The sequence below is a fragment of the Callospermophilus lateralis genome, chromosome 4 (genome assembly GCF_048772815.1).
Source record: "Callospermophilus lateralis isolate mCalLat2 chromosome 4, mCalLat2.hap1, whole genome shotgun sequence".
In the NCBI taxonomy this organism is placed as follows: domain Eukaryota; kingdom Metazoa; phylum Chordata; class Mammalia; order Rodentia; family Sciuridae; genus Callospermophilus; species Callospermophilus lateralis.
This window is the reverse complement of record NC_135308.1, coordinates 114962764-114978837: the sequence shown is the minus strand read 5'-3', so window position 1 is coordinate 114978837 and position 16074 is coordinate 114962764. Positions and strand designations below refer to the sequence as shown.

Here is a 16074-nt window from a genome sequence, read left to right as displayed (position 1 = left end):
CTAAATGTAATACAAAATAGGGCTGGGGATGTGGCTCAGTGGTCGAGTGCCCCTGAGTTCAATCCCTGGTACCAAAAAAAAAAAAAAAAAAAAAAAACCTTTAACTTTTTCAAAAGATAGAAAGCTATGTTACTTTTTACAAAGTTTAAATAATCACTAAACTGTGCTTGTGTAAAACAGGTGAGAATGTTCTATGTCCATTTCCAACAAATAACTTACTTAAAGCCTTTACTATGTTAGGTGCTAGGTTAAGCTAAAATTTTAAAAATCATGAACATATGAAGTGTTAGCTGATGTTCACTTATACCCAGAGGTTTATTTTACTAACTTGCATCACTCTGAGATGTTTCTAGCATGTGTACATCCAAGTAACATCACTGAAGAAAAAAAATCTAAAGTATATCCAGCATATCAGATAAATAAGGAACATTTAGAAGAGTGTCCAGAATTATTTTGCAGGTGGACTTGGGTTCTTAATGTGTGCTTGATCCCAGCTTGGATTCAGCCCACATTTTTAATAGGCCGGCATCCCAATGAAATGTGCTTGGAAAGGAGCTATCATCATGTATACGCATTTACAAACGGTCCGGATACAGGCAGTGGGGTAAATCATGCTGAAATTATTCATGTATCTTACAAGTTTTGAGCCAGGAAATCATTAGGTTTTATTGCTTAATACAACTTAACAAGTTCCCCTACATTTTACAGACTTTAAATGTGGTGTTTGTTGCTTATAGCGAATGTGAAAGTAAAGTGGCTTTGGGACTCAAGTCTCCTGAATGCTGAGGTAAGCAATCCCTCCAGCAGGACAGGGCAGTGTGAATCATGGCACTTGAATGCTGAGCAAATACTAAGAAGTTTCCAGATTCCCAGGTTGTAAGGCCCCTCTACTTCTGCTAAGTAAGTGACTCCATGCTGGCCTTTTAGGGACTCTCTGGGCTTCTGTATCCCCTTCATGGAAGCCAGGTCCCTGTTTGTTTAATTCCTCCCAGTGACTTCAGATTTCCTAAAATTATTGGAACAAGGAGCAGTAAATCTCTTCTCAACTTTTTAAAACCTGAGTTCTCAAAACTAGTAATTTGGAGAGTTTTTTAAATATATGAGTAACCTGAATTGGGAGCGTGGCTCAGAGTAGAGCACTTGGCTAGGAGCATGTGGTCCTGGGATCAATCCCCTGCACTTATTTTTTTTAAATATTTATTTTTTAGCTTTAAGTGGACACAATGTCTTTATTTTATTTTTATGTGGTGCTGAGGATCGAACCCAGTGCCTCACGCGTGCTAGGCGAGCACTCTACCACTTGAGCCACAACCCCAGCCCTCCCTGCACTTCTTTAAAAAAAAAAAAAAATGTTCAATGGTAGAAGATTCACAAATATGGGTTAGTTAAAAAGGAAATACTTAAATAACATTTTAGATATTTCAATGGCATTGAACATATGTACATATGTAAATGTGTACATATGAGACCATTTATAAGCTTTCATGATGATTGCATAAAATGATACACTAATGAGTAGCAGCGTCTCCCTCTGAAAACCAACAGGTGGTTTTTACAAATTGTGTGCCTTCTATGTAATTTAGCATCTCATTTTTCACTAAGCAGCCATATGTTCACTCTGCTCTTCCTTGGTTCTCAGACTTGTATTACTTGAACACCATTAACTCCAGAGGGTCTGCCAGGGGCAACAACAGTGAGTATTTGAAGTGCTGTTAAGAAGCAGGCCTACCATTTAGGAGGTCGATGGTGACTTCAAAGAAGAAAGAGTGGTAAAAGGGGCCCCAGGTGCACATGAGCTACTCAAAATTCCACGGTAGACATGATTGCGACAGAAAAAAAAAAAAAATCATGCCACATGTGTTATGGCCATTTGTAAGTGGGAAAGAAAAATCACCAAAAAGATAGTGAATGCTCAAGGTGTGGCATCAATCTCACTGTGGGATGAACATTACAGTGTTCCTACAGAGCTAAAGCACTTTTCAACTTTAAATATATTTGAAGTTGGAACAGTTTGCAGTTCTTGTCAACCAGCTGCATGACTTGGGCATGTGCAAACGTCACATGAGCGAGCATCTGGAAGGGAGGAAAGATTTATTTTTCTTGCCCGTTACAGTGAGAGCAAAGTCCCTATAACAAAAGAGGGATTGGCAAGACAAAAAACAAATTTGTATACTACAAAGTGTACCAGACTCAGGCGCCTTCATAAGAACATGAAGTTCCAAAGAAACATGTAAATTTGTGTATTTTTCATGCCTTAGGTTTGATGGAGTGGGCATCTGTGAATGATTGCACAATGGGGTTATGATCAAATGGGAATAAGTTCCAGGGGAACTTAGCAAGATGTCTTTATTCAGATTCTCCTGCAATCCAGTGTTGTCAGAAATCAGGATGCTCCTCCCCTCTAAGCGCATGTCTGGTGACATGCTAAAGGAGAGAAGGACCAGGGGGAAATGAGAGAGACTCTTCTGTTCTGCTTTCTCAAATGCCAACCTGCCATATTTTAGAGCAGCATGTCCTGAACTTCATCACACCAGTTTGCAGAATGGGGGTTCATCAGCTTGGGAAAACAACTGTGGAGACAAAACTGACACACTTGTGAAGTCTCTTTGGATCAAACTGGTTGTGTGGAGGAAGTTGGGAAGGAGTGAATCAGACTTGTTGAACTACATTCCCAAAGTGGGAGTCAGCGGTAAGCCGGCTCTAGATGATTGCGGAACTGGCTTAAGAGCTTCCGCACCGCTGGCTTTGTGGCATGTAGTTCTGTTGCGGATGATTTAAGAAGTGCTGCATCACCAGCGCTCTTGTGAAACCCAGGACACTGTGGAAAATTATGAACATCATGATCCCGAGTCGAAAAGTGATGAGAGCTGTAGGATTCTAACTATGAAAAAGTTCTGGAAAACCTGAGCCAGTACCACAGACTGTCCTTGACTGATGATGGTTCCACTTATGATTCTTGGACTTTACAACAGTGTAAAAGCAATGCACATTCAATAGAACCCATGCTTCAGTGTTGAATTTTGATTTCTTTTCTCAAGCTAGTGAAATGTAGCACAATACTCTCTTATGATGCTGGGGAGCAGCAGCAAACCACAGCTCCCAGTCCCAGCCACCAGATCTCAAGGGTGAAGAGTGGATGTTCTGCTCAACTATGATGTTCAATAGGTTAGGACTATTAAAGGCATTTTCAACTTATAGTGGATTATGTTGGGAATGTAGCCCCATTGTAAGTCATGGACCATCTGTACTTTGCTTCTATATCCTTTACTAAGTATACACAAAAGTAAAAGGTAATAAAATTTGTCTTCAGTTTAAAGGAGCTCTTTCAGAATGAGCAAAGCAAAAGTCTGAAACGGTAAGAAAGCATTGAGCACAATTTAGTTGGCAGCTCTTATTTTCTTAGAGGTCATAAAATAATGGTGCATTTAATAAATGGCATCTTAGATTGGATGAAATACAGTATTTTGTACAGAAAACACTCTGTTGAGATTGTGAAAGACTTCACATGTGAGGAGGCTACCGACCACAAGTGACACAGAATTCAAGCCTCCTTTGAACGTGTACATCCTCAAAGGAGAGGCGAAGCAGTCCCTGCAGATAACATAGCCACCGAGGAGTTGCCAGCTAACCTGCAGGCACCTGCCTCAACAGATCCTCTGATACAGCTGCCCAGGCAAACAAAAAATGGCACAGGGTACCTAGTTAAGGCACCACCCACAGGTCCGCTCATCTGTTAACAGGCATAGGGCCTCAAACCTTCACACTTCCCTTGTCAGAGAGAACAGATGTTGTTGTTCTTACCCATTTCTGGGTTCATGGCCAATAGCCCTATAACACCAGACAAGTTAAGAGAAAAGCCTAAAATGTATTTGATATAAATTGCATGTGATACAAGATCCTTTGGAAATGAAGAGTCAAAGAAACAAAGAAGACTTATTTTTATGGACAGTCGTGTATAAATTTGATTGGAGAATGGAAGGTTTATGATCTAATGGTCGTTACCTGGGGGAAGGAGATTAGCTCAGCAAGGCCTGTTCTTTTAGAATTTTCTTGGCATCCTTGTGTGACATTCCTTTCCCCTGGGTATGGAGCAGGGTATGGAATGAGTGTCTTACAACCAATTTCAGAAGACGGTCATCTAAATTTTATGGCCTGCTTTGGGGAAAGAAGTAGGAAGAATTCTTTCTAGTGTCCATGGTCTCTGTGTGAGTCAGCTTCCTGCCATTGTAACAGGTACCTGAGATAAATCAATCTAAAAGGAGGAAAGGTTTATTTTTTGCTCACAGTCTCAGAGGTCTCAGTCTAGCACCAGAGGCTAATAACCAAGTCTTCAATACACTGGTTTTTGACGGATGCTTTCAAACCATAGCAGCCTACTTCTGCTGTTTCCTGAAGTGCCAAATGTCATTTTGGGTGTAACATGTCCCAAAATCCATCACCCTCTTCACCATGTGAAGAAATGTGCTCAGAAACGTTCTTTGGGTCCTGTCTGGTTTGTCACTAATGCACATATATGTTGTGTATCTATTTATACACACATGCTGTCGTAGTCCATTTTGTGCTGATATAACGGAATACCACAGACTGGGTAATGAATAAAGAAGAAAAAATTTCTTTCTCACATTTCTGCAATCTGGAAGTCCAAGATCAAGGTGCCAGTAATCTGGTGTGGGCCTATTTTCTATGTCCTCACCTGCAGAAAGCAGAGGGAAAGAGAGATCTACTCCCACAGGTCCTTTTTACAGCAGCATTAGCCGGGCACAAGTGCTGAGCCCCAAGACCTAAACACCTCCCAGCAGACGGCATTGGGGGATTGTCTACAGCACATGAATTTTAGATACATTCACACCATAGCACACACTCGTTTTTACATACATATATCCTTAATATGTAGATCTGTGTATACATGACATGACACATGTAAACTTATGCTCTTGTACAGACACATAGCATTTGTTAACCTCCTTTGTACAGTGAAATCAACTCTGGTGAGTCGTTGCATATTCTCTGTAGCATCATCTTAAATGATAATATGGAGTTCCTTGGAATGAATTTATGCTAGTTTATTTAGTTACTCATTATTAAATGATTTTCTCTAGTTATTTGCTGTTAAGAATGATGTCAAGAACATCCTTGCAACCATTCTGTGTGCAAATCTGTATTTCATTTATTATTTAACTGTATCTGCTGACTCAGGCTGCATGGTCTAGGAGCAAATGTTCAAAGGCCTTCTGTGTCTCTCCTGCTGTAACTGTGAGGGAGAGAAGGGCTACCATAGGGTGATAGGATGGGGTTTTGAGGAGGATGTTAAACTAGGCTGTAGAACCACTCAGTCCTAGCTGATGACCTTGGGTTAGGGTCTTAACCTTTCCGAGACTTAGTCTCCTCATTTGTAAGTCGGTTCTGTGATGTAGGCTTTGTAGTACTGAATGACTAAGGTGGCATGTATCAAGTCCCTAGTATAAGGCCGATGGTAACCCCTAACTCAGTGTGATTCCAGCTTGCAGTAGGGACTGCAGTGGATCAAAACTCCATGCTCATACAGTCTCAAAGTTCTGAAACTTGTTAAAGGATACATGACAGATGCTTCTGTTTACTGACTACTTAAACCTCTATTCCTTAATTTTCATTGGCGGACCAAAATAAAAGAGGAGTAAAATGTTCTCTACCCTTCAAAATGGCTGGACTTCTTGTACAGTCACACAGGGCTTGTGTTTGGCTTAATGTACTCAGTGCCTTCCTTGAAATTCTTAATTTTGAACAGAGGCTCCATATTTTCATTTTGCACTGGACCCAACAAATTAAGTAGCTGTTCCTGCCCATGTGGTTGTTGGAGGGTGAGATGAAACACACAAGTCTTTGAGCATAGTACTCAGGATGTGATAGGACTCAATAATCATGAAATGGCTATAATAATTATTGGTTTTGAGCAAAGACAACCCTGATCATTACTTTAGAGACATTTCACTTAATTATAAAAATATACAATGAATCTCATTTTATAGGTAAGGAAATTATGAAATTAAACCACCCACTAAAATCACACAGTTTATAAATGTAGTTTATAAATTCTGTGTGCAAATCTGTATTTCATTTATTATTAACTGTATCTGCTGACTCAGGCTGTATGGTCTAGGAGCAAATGTTCACAGACTTCTGTGTCTCTCCTGCTGTTTTTTTTTTTTTTTTTAAATAAGTGTGAGGGATAGAAGGGCTATCTTGAATGCAGACTCATATGTCTCATATGTAGCCCATACCACTGACCTGCCCTTTTGCATATAAGTTCCTTTCCTTCCTTCCCAGGAGAGCTTCTCTATAAAACCCAGAATTAAAGCTTTCTTGGTAATCAGCAGCAGCCCAAGTCTCACCTCCCACAGAGTTTCAGACCCTCCAGAATTCCCACCAGATCTGGAACCTGCTTCAGACAGGAAAAACACAAGCCTGTCTCAGCCTCAGTTGTCCTGTCCTGTCACTCCATTCTGTCCGGCCCACACCTGCCCAGAACTACTGCCTCAAAGTTCCTCCAGTGGCCAAACATGACCAGCCTGGTAGACAATTCAGCTGGCTTCCCTTGGCTCCTGATAAACTTAATTTCCAGTGCCTAATGTCTAGCTAGTACCTCCAAATCACTAGGAGCATCAGTGGAAGACCTGCTGGCCTCTGGTCCTGGGAAGGAGACCATGAGAGCTGTCTCTTGTAGGTTGAACATCCCTAATATTAAAAAAAAAAAAAAAAAAAATCGCCAAACCTGAAATTCTCTAAAAATCTGAACCATTCTGAGCACTGACATAATGCCATAAATGGAAAATTCCACCTTGACCTCACATGACAGATTGTACTCCAAACACAGGCACACCAGAAAATACTATATAAAATTACCACCAGGACATGTGTATAAGATACATATGAAACATAAGTGAATTTTGTATTTAAACTTGGGTCCCATTCCCAAGATGCCTCATTAGGTGTATTGAAAATTCTAAGTACTTCATGGACCAAAAAATTTCAAATAAGGATTATTCAACCTATTCCTATAAACTGAGGATATGACCATCTGTCTGGCAGTAGGGATCCCTTGTTTTCCCACAGTGCCAGGCCATGATGTGCTCTGCCCACTCTTTTCCCTGCCAATGAAGAGAGACGATCCATCTCACCACTCTGGTATTATGTAGGCGTCAGGCGTGATGTGGGAAGTTCTAGTGTAGGTACGCTTACAGTGTGTGGCCCCTGAGCAGGGATGTTAAAACAGGAGCATTCCAGCTCTTGGACAGCCAGATTTGAATTCTGAATGTGACAATGAGACTGTTTGTTTTTTTTTCAAAGCAATTCCCTAAGTGGCTGTTTGCTCAAGACTTTGGTCCTGTGAACAGAGATTGGGTGGGGGGGAGGGCTGGGGGAGAAGCCATCTGCTCCGGAATAGTCTTCCAATGACAGGAGCAAATGACTGCATTACAAACTGGAGGGGGTCCAGAAAAATGTTCCTGTCTGGTGAATCTGGCCCCACCCTGCAGCCTCAAGCCCTGAGTTTATTGGAGACTCACATGCAGCTTTCAAAGGCAAGGCCATGGTAACTACAGGTATAAAGGAGATGAGAGCAAAGAAAGTCAGGGTAAGAGTGCTTGCCTTCTACCTCACCACATGCCATTCAGGAGAGAGAGCCATCTGTGAACTTTGGAGCTCAGTTTCTTTTCATTACACCTTTCATTCTGTGCGTCTCTGATAGCAATATTTCATACTAAATGAAAAAGTGACATCCCTTTATTAAGTGCAAGATTTCTATTTGGTCATCTTCTATTAGTGTTTAAATACTGAAATTTATTTATTTCCCTTAAAGTATGAGATGATTTTCTTGTTTATGAACTATGGCCTGGCTCAATTTATAAAACATTCTTAAATGTGTGTGGCTTTCTTTTTCTTTTTTTTTTTTTTTTTTAATATTAGGCATTCATGCAGCCTCACTTGCTGGGAAATGAGTTCACACATTTGGAGTTTCCAAGGAGAGTACAGAGAAAAGAACTTGGAAAGAAGATGCTCTACAGGGACTTTAATATGACAGGCTGGTAAGAACACGCCTCCCTCCTCCCCAGTACCACTGCAGTGGGTGTGCATAGGAAGCGTCACCACTGTGAAATGCCACTTATGCAGTTGGTATCAGGATGTGCAGCCAGAGACCTGGGTTTGTGGTGAAGGACATGGGTCTGTGACTGCTTCTATATTTCTCACTTAGGACCAGTACTGAAATCACAGGCAATGGTTTCTCTATCTTCTTGGAAAGCCCCCCTTGGGGATACTAGACCCTCTCTCTGCATGTGACTTAATTTCTCATTTTGCATGGAACAATCATTTGGGGCCTTATAAAACACATTAAGCTTTGTGCTTTTAGGCCAGGGGTTATTAAAGAGGTAGAGAGGATTTAAGGAATCTGCCAAGGATTTATTGAGCCAAAATGGCTTGAATTTGAATCCTGACTCTTGACTTTCTAAATGAGCAGAATCCTGATTCTGATTTTCTACTTAATGCCTAGAGCCTATTTTTCCATGGATAAAGTGAAGAAAAGATATGCTCTCTGAGGATCATTGTAAAGATTCAAGATAATGTGCTATATTCATGCCTCAATCTGTAATAAATGAGTTCCAGGATCCCCTACAGATACCAAAATTCCAGGATGTTCAACTACCTTATATAAAATGGTATAGTATTTGCATGTAGCCAATGCACATCTTCCTTCCTGTATGCTTGAAGTCATCTTTCAATTACTTAATATATCTAATGCAGTGTAAATTCTATATGAAAAGTTGCTCTACTGTATCATAGGAAGTAAAGGTGAAGAAAAAAACTGGACATATTCACTATAGATACTTTAAAAAAATATTTTCCATCCACGTTGATTGACACCATAGAAGTGACACCTGCAAATGTGAAGGATCCACTATATTTGATCACATTCAGATTGATATAAGAACTCTTGATGTGGGGTGTCTTATTCCCTAAACACACCTCAGTGTCTAATGTTGACTAAGACCTCCTGTCTCTTCAGAGTAGTAAACAGGTAACAAGTTCTTACACCTTACGGGGTTGGAATAAGGATTCAATGAAAGAGCAGAGCCTTACATGCAGAAGTGTGGGGGATTTACTCTTATGTCCTAAGATCTAATGAGGGAGCCTCTTGTCAATCTGGAGGATAATAGAAGAATGAAGTCGTTTACGCTCCTTACCACGTCTCCCACAAAAGCAGAGCCATAGCTTTCACTGTCCTTCTTCATTGTGAACAGATGGTCAGAGCCAAGATTCCCATGCTGATGACTTCCAGGCTGGGGACCTACTTCTAGGGCACATATTGTCATAAAGGAACAAATTGAACTACCCAAAAGAGACTCATTTAGTTGTTCTTTGTCCTCTGAAAAAGCAGATCCTCACCCAGATCCACTTTTCTTTGTCTAGAATGAGGTCAGCAAACTATTGCTGGAAAGCCAAAGTCAGCTCACCACCTGTATCTGTAAATAATTCTCTTGTCAATACAGCTACACCCCTTTGTTTACATTTGAACTATAGCTGCCTTCACCCCAGTGCAGGGCAGTTAAGTAGTTACAGCAGAGTCTGTGTAACCCACAGAGCCAAAAATATTTGCCCCTTCTCTAAAAGGTAAATGGATTTATCAAAAAAGGGTTCACCATATTTGCAGCTCTGGATTTTTATATCCTAGAGTCATTATTCTAACCCTGACTGGGTTTTCTTATAAATCCATTTGTATTCAATCAACAAGATCAGCACTTCCTGCAGAGATGTTTAAGATGAGGGCTAGTGTCATTTGGAAATACCCATGACAGTTTGGTCTGGGTGTTGTACAATTTGGAAAGATGGAAAGATTAGGAACCCAGGGTTGTAAAAGGAGGTGGAAGGATATATCTAAAAAGACAATAAGGAAAATGGCTAATACAAGAGGAGAGATTGTGAGAAACACATTGAACTTGTACTAAGGGAACATACAAAGCCAGATAGAGAAATGGATGGTTTGCTGTGGGAGAGATCTTGTGAATTTCTGAGAAGAAGAAATAAATGAAAGCAATATTTTTGTTATCTTAAGAGAAATTTGCAGGAGACTGACTTTAGAAAACAGATTTAGGAACTCAGGGAAAAGTTATCATAGAAATATATATATATATATATATATATATATATATATATATATATATATATATATAGTCTCAAGCACTAAATAGAGAGATGGAAGCAGAAAACAAGAGAGAGGAAATCAACAAAAAAGCAAAATAATTTAGAGGTCAGTCTTTGACGACTACAATTACATATTTAAATATGTCTTTTCCATTAGACTGTAAGTTCCTCGTGAGGCAAGCACCAGTGCTTAGTCCTATGCTGACCCAGTAGATAGAAAGCAGTTATTTATTGGCTAAAAGTAGAGGGGTTTATTTGGCAGAAGGCAAAGCCTACAGGTCAGTGTCATGGACAGTCAAAGAGAAAGGCAGGAACAATAGGTTTGTATTGGAGACATGTTGAGCTTGAGGCAAGTATGTCTGGATGTTCTCTCTGTGCCAGGAAGGCAAATGAGATCTAAGCAGTCAACACAAACTTGGTTAATGGCATGCCTAGGACTTGTTTGGACGAGTATCTTTGTTGCAGCTGCTTAGTGTCAATTCATCTGGGGCAGGGAGAACAATATATTGTTACTAGCTTTGGAAAGCACTTCTAATGAGATGAGAGGCATCATCACTTTAATGGGCAAGATGCTTTCAAAGGCTGTAAACGGTCCACTCAAACCATGTGATAAGGTTAGTGTTTATATTCCCATGAAGCTGTATTTTTCCCCCTTTTGGAGTGGTTTATACATTTTTCCTGAAACACACATCTAAAGATTGCCCTCATTTTATAACTTTCTCAATGCAGGTAAATTCAGAACTAGATTATACCCAACGTTACATGCACATATTTTCTCTCCCCACCCCCATCTTTCTCTCTGTCTCTCTGTGTTAGCAGGGTCCTATGCAGATAAGCAGCCCATAAGTGGGCTGTTTTTAATTGCATGGAACTTCACAGAAGGTACTAAATAATTGAGAAGCCAAGACCGAGAATGGCTTCAGTCAGACATGATTTGATTTGTTTTCAGGATAATTCCCAACATGGCTGTTGGCTCACAAGATAGTTACAAGCAGAGATTTATGTACACCTTTGTGCATTTCTTACCTGTTCTTATTTTGATTTGAAAATGGGACTTATGGAGAAGGAAGGCCCTTTATATCTTTATCGGAAGAACTCGGGATATTTAAAACCAATTTAGACCATGGTTTCTGTAATCCCCTCTCCCAACTAATGAGTTCCTTTAAAAAATATTCTTACCCTCTAACAGCTGAAACTGGGACAGTTATTTTTTTAGGACTTAAAAAGACTGGGGTCACTTAGTATGTGTGAGTCCCTGATCCCCAGCACTGGGGGAAAAAAAAAAAAAAACGAAAGCAAAGACTGCGGTTCTCTGTCTTTCTTAATTGTCTATAGAAGAGAAAGACTGGAAAATTAATTTATGGAAAGGGAGGTGAGGATCTATAGCCTGTTTCTTCTCCCATGAAAGTCATTAATCACTCCCAAGTTGCTGGAATTGGTTGAAGGTGGACTGGTGACATCTGGAGTGTGTGGTCCTCCAGGATGCAAACAAGTCCTTCCCTAGACCCCCCGTTACGTTTCTTGGCTTCAGAAGTCGCCTTGGGCTGTGAACTTACTTCTCTGAACCCTAACAAAGGGTCTACCTACTGTTAAGCTATTCAATCCTTATAGTAAGTTTCTAGTTGTGGAGATTTTAATCGCCCCCCCCCCTGCTTTCCCATTAATCATGATAGTAATGAGGTTGACTGATATTTACTGGGAGAGCCATGGGCCAGGCACTGTGATGACAGCTTTACTTAATTATTCATATTTAACTCTTAAAACAGATCTTAAAACAGGCCTATCAACTAAGTACATTTTACTGATGAGGGAACTGAAGCACAGAGGCTAAATTGTGCAAGGTCACAACTAAGAAGGTTCTAGAACCTGGCCTGTAAATCCAGGCAGTGTTATTTTGGAGTGTGCACTGCTAGCCACTGTGCTTAACTTCCCCCTGTGAAATGGTGGCCCCTTCTTCCCATTTTGCTGTTGAGCAAGTAGAGCCTGAGGGACTCTGTGGTTTGCTCAGCATCTACCAATGCACAAGTGTCAGAGTCAGGACTAGAGCCCAGCCCTGACTCTCATTCCAAGGCTCTTTCTGATGTGCAGTGCCAATCAACTGTTTTCAGGGTAGAACTAGATGGTATTACACAGTTTTGACCTCTGATAGAAATTTAAGTTGGGGGCCTCTCTGTGCTAAAATTGGTGTCTCCTTGACAGTCCTTAAGGGAATAAGACAGTGGAATGAAGCATTTTAGGAGCTGCCAGGCAGTGACTTTTCTAGCTCCCCATGTGACCCGATAGACCCTTGGTCAAATTAAATGATACTTCCCACCCATTACCAGGAGTCTGAGCGTGGTTTGGGGATGGTGGTGGTAGGGGAGGATCCCCTGAACAACCAGATCTCCTGTGCTTAGGGAGATTGCCTGCTCTCATTAGAGGAGCATCACGCCAGCATTCTGTGGAGTGCTTGCAGCAGGGAGGAAGTGTGGGAGAGGATGTCAGCTCTGGGAAGCCTTGTCTCATAATTAAGGATGAGTCTGTTGCCTCCTGACGGGATCCTCATGCTTTCTTGGAGACTGTGGAGCAGCTTGGCAGGCCCAGATTGTTTAGAGGACAAAAGGTTATTGTCACCAGGCCCATCATAATGAAATTGGTCTCTTCCCTGGCTCCCCGCAACCTCCCTTTCCTTCTTTCCTCAGAGAGTTAGCTCAGTGGCTTGATTTACAAAGCCTTTGTCTAACGCCCATCGCCGAGTTGGTCCCTGATGTGTCCTTCCCTTGATGTCCCCGTCACCCACATGGCTCTCACCTTCTGTGTCTGGTGTCAGTGGCCCTGGTGCCAGAATCCCCAGGCTGGTGCCCCTCCTCCCTGGCCCTTTGTGTAGAGCTGCCATTGCAGGACACACACAGAAACTGGCAGTGTGTCATCCTAAGAGCTGTGAATCCCGATCCATGGCCCTCTGAGCTGTCTCAGGCAGTAATTTGCTGGCAAGAACCTATGTTACTGACTTGAAACAAGTTTCTCACAGCTGGCTTTGTGGCTGTAGGTCCCTCCTCTTGTGACTGCTGGTGATTTTGCTTTTTCATGTAGGATCAGCGTTCTTCATACCCTGTGTGTAGCCACGTAGGGTAACAAGCCATCTGGGGGTGCATGATGACATTGGTGTGGAAGGGGGCTGTGACTTCACCCCTGGCTTCTGGCCAGATTCTCCAGCAGCTGTTCCTGGGCTGATGGGATTTGTAGAGGAAAAAAAAAGAGCCGAAGAAGAAAAGTCCATCATGTGAAGCGAGATTGCTTCCAGATGGTTCTGGTTATGAACAACGTACACCAGAAATCTTCCTTTAAGCCAAGCCTTTCTTAACCTTTATGATGGTCTTGTTTCAGGGGCCAGGCAGGACTGGTGACTTGAGATCACATGGCTTACTTAGTAAGAGAGTACTGCTTTGGGCAATAGGCTTTTTGAGACTTTGCTCTGCCAAAGTCTCTCATTTGTAAAATCCTTCCTTTGCCCATGGCTGCCAGCCTCTGTGTCTTGGGGGAAGGAGCTTTGTTCTGCTTTTAGAGCTTCTGGGAAAGACAGATCCCTCTAGGTAGATTTCAGAGATGGTAACCTTTTATTCTGGTCTCTTACAACCCTTGACTTTTTATGATTCTAACTTAATGATGTATCAGGGTAATTTTCCCCTCCCCTGTTTCCCTTAAAACTCTGAGCAAATCAAGGGATTTTCCACTGGGAACAGCAGAGTCAATCATCATCTGCCTGGTTCAGCACTCCCTATTTCTCTTTTTTTTTTCAATTACTATTATATTAAATATTTATTTTTTAGTTGTAGTTGGACACAATACCTTTATTTGATTTATTTATTTTTATGTAGTGCTGAGGATCAAACCCAGGGCCTCTCACGTGCTCAGAAGCGCTCTACCACTGAGCCACAACCCCAGCCCTAGCACTCCCTGATTCAACGGAGGCAAAGGAAATCTTTTCTTTTTTCTATGCTCTCATGCATAGTAGCCACTAACCACACGTGGCCATTTAAATTTCAATTACTTAAAATTAAATAAGATGAAAAATTCACTCCCTCTCTCTCACTAGCCATGTCTCAGTTGTGCAGTTGTCACATTTCGATGGTGGCTACTGCCCTGGATGGTGGAAATCACTCTTATCACCACAGAAAGGTCTGCTGGATGGGGCCCGTGGTCCAGATAAAAGGAGAGTGTGGGTCTAGTGAGGGCGTGGAATGTGGTGCAAGGAGCTGCCTGTAACTGAACATCTCAACAGCGCAGGGTTTTAAAAGGCAAGCACAGGCAGGGGGAGCGGATGGGCATAGGCTGGACTCCATGGCTCCTGGCCCCACTGCTGAAGGACTGAGTCAAGTGGGGGAGGGGCTCCACCTTCCAGATCTGCAGGGACATCAGTCACTGTGTTTAGAAAGACTGGATTTGTCTCCAGCTGTCCTTCACCGGACACTGGAGAAGCTGCACCCTCCAGGCCGGCCAAGAGAGCCCCAGTTCCTCTGCCTGGTTCAGTAGCACGCCTCCCCCTCCCCAAACCACCCAGCCGCCCACTCTTGTCTTAGCCTCCTGGACTAGTACCAGCTGTTGGCACTTCCATTTCTGTCGCTTTTTCCTTTTACCTTTTGGAGAGTATTTCAGACGCTGAGAATGTGATTAAAAAGCAACTTCACTTCCATGCCTTTCCATTCTGTTTGGGGTGACCTTTACCCTCATCGGCAGCCTGGAGCCCCTCTCAGCAATGAGAGGCACAGTCCCACAGCCTTGGGCTTCTTACCAACAGTCCAGTTCATTTTCTGGAGAGAGCAACTCACTGGAGGCAGCTCCAAGCGTGGTCTGGAGCTGCCAGGTCGAGTTTTACAAATATTGCAGATGCGGCTTCTATCGTATTCTTTATTGCTCTCTTCAATGCCCTCTGACAGCCCATTCTGGCAGGCTGACAGGGAAGTGGATGAGCAGATTGAGAAACGCCACAGAGTGCTCTGTGGAGCCAGCTCCAGAGCTGCACCCGCATTTAATATAAATTGATTTATTGAATCAAGCACAGAAGCCCTGTTACAGAAACCCCAGGCTTTATCCTCTCTAGGACCACCTAATAAAGCAGCCCCCCTGACACTACCCATTAACTCTTCCACTGATCCCAAGGCAGATTTTAAAGGGACAGTGCCCCTCTTTGGGTCCTGAATTTATATGTTAGCCATGCCTGTGGGTCTAATTAGCTCGGCATTAGTAGTCTTGCTTGGAAAGCCTGCATTTCCTAACAGCTTGACTCCTGAGTTTTAAAAAGTAATTGAAAAATCCAAACTCTGTACTTTTCCTTCTCTTTGCTTTTAATCACTCTTAACCCAATCTTTGGAAATTTACCTGCCGATGTCCCTGACTGGCATTTTTGGGGCACAGAGGATTTCTCAGTCCCGCCCCAGTGCAAATTCTGACGTTACTGTTGTGCCACAGACCGCGCTGGGAGGCTTTCTAGACTCACCAGAGAAATATCACATTTTAATTTTATAATTACTTCACAAGAAAGCAGGCCTTTCCCTAGTGAAACCTGGTATTCATTTCCTCCCAGCAACTTGTATTTTCATAATTTAATGATTATGGGCCACCTTGGCAGCAGTCTGATTGCTGAAAGCAATCTGAAAATCTGATTTTGCAGAGAAAAGTGGGGGTTTGGTTATCATTTCAGAGAATTTCAACCCCAAACCACAACAGATTATCCAGGATGAAGATTGGCTTGGGCAGGGATGAGGCTCCCCCAAAAGTCTTCATGGTCCCAGTTCTAGCTGGGGCTGGAGCTGAAGTCAGAATGGGTCAGCCCCATGTGGGGAGGCCCCTTTCCCAGGGCTTGCAGAGCCAAGATGATGGATGGTTATTTGCAATGTGCATGTTCTGCATCTTTTCAAGATT

General features: G+C 42.2%; 1 protein-coding gene across 1 annotated transcript in view; it reads left to right on the top strand.

Annotated features, from left to right (window-relative positions):
- The window catches only part of Ppm1h (protein phosphatase, Mg2+/Mn2+ dependent 1H), a 265919-nt gene that overhangs the window by 182446 nt on the left and 67399 nt on the right, over window positions 1–16074 (top strand). Inside the window, exon 6 of the mRNA XM_076854810.1 lies at window positions 7942–8060. Within this exon, the coding sequence (XP_076710925.1) occupies window positions 7942–8060 (119 nt within the window). The remainder of the gene's footprint in view (window positions 1–7941; window positions 8061–16074) is intronic.